This window comes from Amblyraja radiata, chromosome 1 (genome assembly GCF_010909765.2).
Source record: "Amblyraja radiata isolate CabotCenter1 chromosome 1, sAmbRad1.1.pri, whole genome shotgun sequence".
In the NCBI taxonomy this organism is placed as follows: domain Eukaryota; kingdom Metazoa; phylum Chordata; class Chondrichthyes; order Rajiformes; family Rajidae; genus Amblyraja; species Amblyraja radiata.
In genome coordinates, this window is record NC_045956.1 from 62,918,999 (window position 1) to 62,928,516 (window position 9,518).

Sequence of the window (9,518 nt, forward strand, 5' to 3'; positions counted from 1 at the left end):
ATCATAAACTTCTGAAGATAGACACAAAGTGCTGGAGTATCTCAGCAGGTCAGGCAGCATCTCTGGTGAAAAAGGATGGGTGACCATTTGGGTCTGGACCCTTTTATTTTATTTTATTCCATTTATTTTGCCCTTGTAAAGATTATGGGTATATGGTTTGAGGTGCCAGAGGACATGGTAGAGCCGTATACAAGTACAATGTTTGAAAGTTATCTGGACATATACTTGGATAGGAAAGGTTTTGCTGTTTTGCTCCTTGGAAAGGTTTTGCCCCTGTAAAGGTGGCGAATATATAGATCAAGTTGTGATAGAAAGTGGTAGAGCCAAATACAATTATAAAACTTTAAAATACATTTGAACAGGTACATGGGATAGGAAAGGTTTGGAATGATATGGATCAAAAGCCGGCATATGGGCCAATCTCAGGAAGACACATTGGTGCACAAGCCCTTATCCATGCTGTACAGCTCAATGACTAAACAAAAGACAGAAAGTGCTGGCAAAATTCAGTGGATCAGGCAGCATCCCTGGAGAACATAGAAAGATGACGTCCCTTCTTACATTCAACCTCCCAGAGTGCAACACCTTACACCGTTCCGATGTTGAGGTAGTCCAGGGGTCACATTTCAAGAATAAGGGGTAGGCCATTTAGGACTAAGATGAGGAAAAACCTTTTCACTCAAGAGTTGTGAATCTGTGGAATTCCCTGCCACAGAAGGCAGTGGAGCTCTTAGGGCTAACGGAATCAAGGGATATGGGGAAAAAGCAGGAACGGGCTACTGATTTTAGAAGATCAGCGGATTGGTCGGAGGTGCTGGTATTGTCGTGTATGAAGGTAGACAAATCTCCAGGGCCTGATCATATATATCCGAGGACATTGTGGGAAACCAGATGAAATTGCGGTTGAAATTTACGCGTCGTCTTTAAATACAGGGAAGTGCTAGAAGACTGGAGGGTGGCAAATGTTGAGCCTTTTTTCAAGAAGGGCTGCTGGGAAAATGCTGGGAACTATAGGCCAGTGAGCTTAACATCTGTAGTTGGAAAGTTACTAGAGGGTTTTCTGAAGGATAGGATATACAGGAATTTAGACGGACAAAGCCTGATTAGGGATAGTACATGGCATGGGAGATTGTGCAATGGTTGATTGGCTTCACTTCATGGAAAATTGATATCAGCAATTGATCAATTAAATAGATTTTTATGTTTCCGAAAGCTCTGTGGTCACCTTCTACAGATAGTTCATGCTTCATGTTCAGTTCATTAACTCACATATCTTACACAGGCCTGGCTTGCTCAGAGAGTAGATAAGGAACTTGTTCATAAAGTAGATAAGGTTGTTAAATATAGGGATGCAGGAAACAGAGCTCTCTGGTGGATCAGATCCCAAACCATTATATGTTTGTAATATACACCAGGCTCTACACCTCTTTCATTGTTAGATCCCTTTCTTTTGAGGATCGGGCTTTGGATCATCTCCAGTGATCTGTTATTTTTCCCTATATCCACACCCGGTGAGACAGAGGTTCACCACATCAATTTCTCCCACAATCCATACCCCCTCTCCACTTCCCCCTTTCTTCTTCCACCTGTATGCCTCCCTCTGGCTACACATTTCACCCCTATTTTCCTTATCTGACATCGTTTGTCTCCTTTTCATCCCTGGCTTTCTACCTCTTTTCCAGCTTTCTCCCTACTACTCCATTAGTCCGAAGATGTGTCCAGACCCGAAACGTCGCCTTTCCATTGCCTCCCAGATGCTGCCTGACCCGCTGAGCTGCCCCAGAACTTTGTGATTTGCACATAACTCCTGTATATGTTTCTTTTCCTTAACGCATCGACATTTGCAGCTGATCTGTGGTGTTAATTATGTTTACATAAACATTTTTAACAACACCTCACCTACGAGTTTTAAGGCCCGAGTTTCCTTTCGGTTAAATAATCCTGACATCATCTTGTAGACCTCACCTCGCATTTGTCCACATCTCAACATCAAATCGGGCCCAGTGCCCTCTCGCGTTGTGCCGACAATCTAAGCAGTTGCCAGCAGAAGTGATTCTCGGCGGAATACTCACTTAAATCACTGCACACACAGCGATCAACTCGACCGTTCCCTGTGCACAACACTCACGCGTTAATTCCACCAACATCCGTCAGGTCGCGTCTCTCTCGTAACTAGGGAACAAGAAACGAGTCAACGGCGGCTGTCGTCAATGCGCTGCCGCTGTGGTCACGCCGCACTCCGCCGGTAGCGCCCTCCTTTATCAGCAGGCCCTCTTGCCCACCTTGCAGCCTCCTGGGCCGACCCTTGCCCCACCTGGCTGTAACGCCACCGTTCCTATGGTCGCATCTCAACTGCAGTGCCCTTTGCTGCCCAACTCCTGAATGACCCGAATGCACCGGCCAATTCCCTGAATTATTCCATGGCGCAATGTCACACGCACCAAATAAATTGAACAGTACACTTTACAACTCAGCGGTATGAAATTAATATTGATTGCTCAAGTATCCCTTGCATCCCCTCTCTCTCCGTCCCTCCCCCATACCAGTATCAAGTCATCTTGTCGAGGTTCATTGTCTGTAACTCATTTTCACCCAGCCCACAGCTAACAATATCTTGTTTCCTTTATTTACATTACTTTTTTGGTTATCTTTCATTCATTTGTTCTATATCTCTTTATACCACCATCTATATCTCTCATTTCCACTTCCTCTGACTCAGTCTGAAGAAGGGTCTCAACCCAAACGTCTCCTATTTCCTTTTGGGGATGTTGGGGAAGTCCAGAACAAGGGGTCACAGTTTAAAGATAGAGGGGAAATCCTTTAGGACCGAGATGAGGAAAACATTTTTCACACAGAGAGTGGTGAATCTCTGGAACTCTCTGCCACAGAAGGTAGTTGAGGCCAGTTCATTGGCTATATTTAAGAGGGAGTTAGATGTGGCCCTTGTGGCTAAAGGGATCAGGGGGTATGGAGAGAAGGCAGGTACGAGATACTGAGTTGGATGATCAGCCATGATCATATTGTATGGCGGTGCAGGCTTGAAGGGCCGAATGGCCTACTCCTGCACCTATTTTCTATGTTTCTCCAGAGATGCCGCCTGACCCGCTGAGTTACTCCAGCTTTTTGTGTCACTCTTCACTGCACTTGTTTGCCAAGGCACGACCAGGATGCCTCAGTTTGTTACTGGTGTTGCCCAAATATCATATCAGAGTGCATCTTGTTCCAAATTCGTTTATGTTGCAAAATGTGGCATCGGGGTCAGTTATCTATAAGAAGTACAGACAGAACACACTCATAGCATCATCAGTGGCGCAGATGCACAAGGGACAGAGGTCAAAGGGCAAGAATGGTAGTTGACTCAACAAAGGGAAATACATTGGTTCTGCTTCAATAATAAACGCGACTCAAGAAATGTGTTTTTGCCTCTATTATACCAGGGTCTGGAATGTAACAGAATGGTTTGTAGAATGACCTAAAGTGGGAGTAAAAAGGTCAGAAGTCATGGTTCACATTGCTACCACTGACAAAGGTAAAAAAAATAGGTCTTGCAACATGAATTTAGGGAGCTAATGAGAAGATTAAAGAGCAGGACGTATCGGATTGTAATCATCTGGATTATTTTGTTCCACATGTTCGTGAGTACACAAGGATATATCCGATAGAGCATGGAAACAGGCCATTGGCCCAATCCGTCCATGCCAACGAATATGGCCCATCTAATCTAGTCCCATTTGCCCACATTTGGCCCATATCCCTCTAACCCATTTTCAAGAGAGAGATTTAGCTCTGAGAGCTAAGGGAATCAAGGGATATGGGGAGAAAGCCAGAACAGGATATAGATTTTGGATGATCAGTCATGATCATATTGAATGGCGGTGCTGGCTCGAAGGGCTGAATGGCCTACTCCTGCACTTATTTTCTATGTTTCTATGTACCTACTAACCTGTCCAAGTGTCTTTTAAATACTGTTATAGTATTTGCTTCAACGACCTCTTCTGGCAACTCATTCCATAAACCTTTTGCTTAGCTCCCTATATTCACTCAGCAAGATTTCATCCCTTTGCCTACTGATGTCACTTGTGCCCATGTGCATAATGACATCCAGCTGCTCGTCCTCCTCTTGGGGAATGTTCTGCAGCCACTCTGAATTATTCTGAACCCTGACTAAAGGGAGGCAACACACCATCCTAGAGTCTCTTCCGCTGCCACAGAATCTCCTGCCTACCCCTAACTAACAAAGCTCCTTTCATTATGGCTTTGCCTGCTTCACCCTTCCTTCCAGTGCCCCAGAGTAAGGGCAATGGCATAGACCTGACTACTGCTGCTCTCCCCTGACTGGTCATCTCCCCAAACAGTATCCAAAGTGGTATACCTGTTGTTGAGAGGAATGGCCACAGGGGGTTGCTGTACTCTCCCTTTTCTGGTGGTCACCCATCTACCTTTTGCATGTACCCGTGCAATGACGACCTCAATGTAACTGCTATCTATGACATTGTCAGTTTCCTGGAGGCTCCGGAGGCCGTCCAACTGCTGCTTCAGTTCCCTAATGCGGTCTGCAAGGAGCTGCAGATGGACGCACCTCACACAGGTGTAGTCCTCAGGGACACTGGATGTCTCCCTGGCTTCCCACATCCTGCAGGAGGAGCATACCACTGCCCTAATTGCCTTCTTTACTGCACTAGACTGTCACCCTCCACACCAAGACCTCTCATGCCAAAGCCTCACACTTACCGTCCACACAGCCCTCTCAAGTCAAAGCTTCGTACTTACCCAGTGCATAGAATTTGCACCTCCACATGGCCGCACCCAAAAGGCTGTTCTACTAGTGTCTGCCCGCATAGTAGTGGTCACTCCAGGATACTAACTGCTTTCAGATGCCTTTTACTTTTCAGATCTCCCAGGTGCTGGACACTTTAATTCTCCTTCCCATTCCGACCCAGATCTTTCTGACCTCGATCTCCTCCATTGTCAGAGTGAGGCTTAACGCAAATTGGAGGAACAGCATCTCATATTTCGCTTGGGTAGCTTACAGCCCAGTGATATGAATATTGATTTCTCTCACTTCAGGTAGACCCGGCATTCCCTCGCTCTCTATCCCTCACTCACCCAAGTCACACTAGCTTCTCCTTTTCACCCTACAAACAGCTGACAATGGCTTGTTTCCTTTAACTTCGTTACTTTTTTGCACATCTTTCATTCATTGTTATCTATCTCTCCACATCACTGTCTATATCTCTCGTTTCCCTTATCCCTAACCAGTCTGAAGAATGGTCACGACCCGAAACGTCACCCATTCCTTCTCTCCAAACATGCTGCCTGTCCTGCTGAGTTACTCCTGCTTTTTGTGTCTATTTTCGGTTTAAACCAGCATCTGTAGTTCCTTCGTACACGCTTCCAGATGCAAAACTGGTATAACTAAAATAATGTGTAGGACATAAGGTTTCAGATTTCTGGATCATTATGGCCAATTATGGAGAAGTTGGGACATGTGTGAACTGGACAGGTTACTTATGAACCTGTGTGGATTCCAACTTCCTTACGGGAAGTTTACTCATAAGGAAACATAACAGTAAAACTCCAATAATCTAGCAGTCTTGATTTTGGTTGTGCCAAACTGGTAGATTTACCTTAATGTTGCTCAGACTAATACCCTAAAACACTTTTAAATAACTTTTGTTTAGAAGCCATGTAGTGGCCATTTGGCCTGTTTTGCATGTCATTGAGGATGGCATGTGCCTTTAAATTTTAGACTGCCCGTTATATTGTGGGTGGGATTTATGACGTGTTTTTGGGCGTGTTTGGAGCTTAGATGCTTGAGTAAGAGATTAGTTTTTAGATTAGTTTTGAGAGACGATGGGGCAGTTTAACCCTTCTACCATGCGGGCCATGCGGGCCATGCGGGGCCCATGCGGGGTCCATGCGGGGTCCATGCGGGCCATGCGGGCCATGCGAGCCATGCGGGCCATGCGGGCCATGCGGGCCATGCGAGCCATGCGAGCCATGCGGGGTCCATGGGAGATCTAAAGGAGATCATGCCAGATCTTGCCAGTGTTACGGAGACATGATGAGTTTATTAATGTCTAAAGTAATAAGCTGGAGTTCGAAGAAGATTGTAGTAACGAGTCGGAAGAAACTTGGATGTATCTTACTGTTTTCTAGCAACAATAAAGCATTTATTCATCAAAAGACTGTGTTTTGAAGTCATATCTGAGAAGAAGCTCTGAAGGTCTCCATGAGTGAGCTTGCGTGCGTTTAGAAGACACCCCCTTCAACCATTCTCATCAAAATAGCGGCTAGGGTGCTAATTACCCGAAAGAAATGAAAATCTGCCGCTACAGTCATTCAATAACAATATATGATATAACAAATATTCTCTGTAACATGGCTGAGTAATGGGACACAGATTCTCACATTTGGGGGAGAGGTACAGTTAAATCAATGAGTCAATGGGTTATGCAATACAGAAATGGGTTCTTCGGTCCATCCCGTTCATGCTAACTTCTTTGCCCATCTACACTAATTCCATTTGCCCACATTAGGGGTGTATCATTGGATATCTTGCAAATTGCCTGTCTAAATGCCTCTTGCAAGCAGAAGGAAAACTAAGTCACCAATGCTTATAGCATCTGCTCACAGCATACAAGGTGGATAACAGTGTTGATCAACATCTGGGAATATGATATTGTTGCTATCATAGACACATGGTTGGAACATCAACATTCCAGGGTACTGAATCGGCAAGTACGATGAGGGCTGGGGTGCTGAAAAAGGATGTGGTATTGACATCCCTCCCCGGGCACTTTCCCTTTTGCAGCCGCAAGAGATGCTACACTTGTCACTTTACCTCCCCCCTCGACTCCATTCAAGGACCCAAGCAGTCATTCCAGGTGCGACAGAGGTTCACCTGCACCTCCTCCAACCTCATCTATTGCACCCGCTGCTCTAGATGTCAGCTGATCTACATCGGTGAGACCAAGCGTAGGCTTAGTGATCGTTTTGCCTCCGCTCGGTCCGCAATAACCTACCTGATCTCCTGGTGGCTCAGCACTTCAACTCCCCCTCCTATTCCGAATCCGACCTTTCTGTACTGGGCCTCCTCCATGGCCAAAGTGAGCACCACTGGAAATTGAAGGAGCAGCACCTCATATTCCGCTTGGGCAGTCTATACCCAAGTGGCATGAACATTGACTTTTCCAATTTCCGGTAGCCCTTATTGTCTCCTTCTCAGCTCTCCCTCAGCCCTCTTCCTTTCTTCTTCCCAGCCCCCCCCCCACCCCCCCATCCTACATCAGTCTGAAGAAGGGTTTCGGCCTAAAACGTTGCCTATTTCCTTCGCTCCATAGCTGCTGCCGCCCCCGCTGAGTTTCTCCAGCACTTTTGTCTACCTGTGGTATTGTAGTATTGATTAAGGAGCCCATAATTGTGATAATTATATTTATTGTATTGGTTTATTGTCATTTGTACCAAAATACAGTAAAAACTTTGTTTGCGCAGTAAAAAGGCATTTTTGAACCTTTGAATAATACCATACATCTATATATCTATATCTATCTATCTATATTACTAACAGTCTGTTCTTGTCCGGTTTTGGCCATCTGTGCTGCGATTTCCGAGAGAACTTCGCCACCTATGGCCGTCATTTTTGGCCACCTTGCTCAGAGCCCCCCTCCGCCGTATATGTGCCGAGGATTTTTCCCGTCGATGAAAAATGACAGAGATATTAATGGTTTTACAAAATTCCCCATTCTCTCTGCTGCCCCTGCTGGCGGCAGGGGGGAGGGACTATAAAACCAGGAAGTGGTGTGCCCCAATCAGTCTCTTCAAGATGGAGGAAGGCAGAGGGTCACGTTTCTCTGAGCTGTGAATAACACTGAACACATGTCTACTCAAATGTAGGTGTCCTTAGTGGTTCTAAAACGTTTGTAGAATGTGTCTATTGGTTCTAAAATGTTTGCAAAAAGCGTTTATTGGTTCTAAAACGTTTGCAAAAAGTGTCTCTTTTGGTTCTACAATGCTTGCAGAATGTGTCTTTTTTGGTTCTAAAATGTTTTTTAAGTTCTCCCCCCCCTTTCCTCTCCCCACCTCTCCTCTCCCCCCTCTCTTCCTCCCCCCTCTCTTCCTCCCCCCTCTCTTCCTCCCCCCTCTCTTCCTCCCCCCCTCTCTTCCTCCCCCCTCTTCCTCCCCCCCTCTCCTCTCCCCCCTCTCCTCTCCCCCCTCTCCCATCCCACCGTCTCTCTCCCCTCTTTTTCTCCTCCCCTCCCCTCCACCCCTTCCCCCACCATTCCTCCCCTAAACCCCCTCCCCTCCACACACCCCTACCCCCTTCCCTCCACCTCCCCTGCTCCCCACCCTCCCCTCTCTCCCCCTCTCTCCCCCCTTTCCCCCCCGCCTCTCCTCCCCCCGCCTCTCCTTCCCCTCCCCCTCCCCTCCGCATCTCTCCTCCCCCTCCCCTCCCCATCTCCCCCCTCCCCCCATCTCTCTCTCTCCCCTCCTCCCCTCCCTCCCTCCCCTAAACCCCCTCCCCTCCACACCGCCTACCCTCTTCCCTCCCCCCTACCTCCCCCTCCCTGCTCCCCACCTCACCCCACTCTCAGCACCCCCTCTCTCTCCCCCTCACTCTCACGCTCTCTCTCTCCTCCCCCCCTCCCCCACCTTTCCCCCCTCACCCGCCCTCCCTCTTCTCCTCCTCTCCACCCCCCTCTCCCTCTTGCCCCTCTCGCTGTGTCTCTGTCTCTCTCTCTGTCTCTGCCCCTTCTCTCTCTGCCCTCACTCTCTACCCCCTCCCCACCCCCTCTTTAGATGTGACTGCAAGTTGGGGGCTATGCACCAGTAGATAGGGTGTGTATGGGGTAAAAGGAGCAAATTAATAATATTAATATAATATCAAGGGGGGTAATTAGCGTGAGTGCGGGGGGCGGTTAGTTAGTGTGTGTGACGCTGCATGCCGCCTCCCCCCCACAACCGCACATTGGGGGAACAGACCCAACGAATCTGCACTTGGTCTAGTATATTACTAAAAGTCTGTTCTTGACCGGTTTTGGCCATCTGTGTTGCGATTTCCGAGAGACCGCCGCCACCCATGGCCGTCATTTTTGGCCACCTTGCTCAGAGCCCCCCTCCGCCGCATGTGTGCCGAGAATTTTTCCCGTCGATGAAAAATGACTGAGATATTAATGTTTTTACAAAATTCCCCATTCTCTCTGCCGCCCCCGCTGGAGGCAGGGGAAGGGACTATAAAACCAGGAAGTGGTGTGCCTCAATTAGTCTCTGCAAGCTGGAGCTCTGTCAATTAGTCTCTGTCACTCTGAGCTCTGAATGACATTGAACAAATGTCTACAGCACTGTGAGTACCCTTAATTTGGTTTGAAAATGAAAATATAGTTAGTTTGAAGTAAAAAAGCACTGCCTGCAAATGGTTGTTTGGGTTGAATTAAAAAGGCACTCTCTCTCTCTCTCCCCTCCTCTCTCCCCTCCTCTCTCTCCCCACCTCCCTCTCTCTCCCCACCTCCCTCTCTCTT

At 47.4% G+C, this 9,518-nt stretch overlaps 1 protein-coding gene across 1 annotated transcript in view; it reads right to left on the bottom strand.

The window, feature by feature from the left end:
• The window catches only part of LOC116979328 (microtubule-associated protein 9-like), a 68,318-nt gene extending 63,686 nt beyond the window's left edge, over nt 1-4,632 (bottom strand). The window contains exons 1-2 of the mRNA XM_033030964.1: nt 4,453-4,632; nt 1,900-2,029 (exon numbers count right to left, since the gene is read on the bottom strand). Coding sequence (XP_032886855.1) covers nt 1,900-2,029; nt 4,453-4,632 — 310 coding nt within the window. The remainder of the gene's footprint in view (nt 1-1,899; nt 2,030-4,452) is intronic.
• Between the last annotated feature and the right edge of the window lie 4,886 nt (nt 4,633-9,518).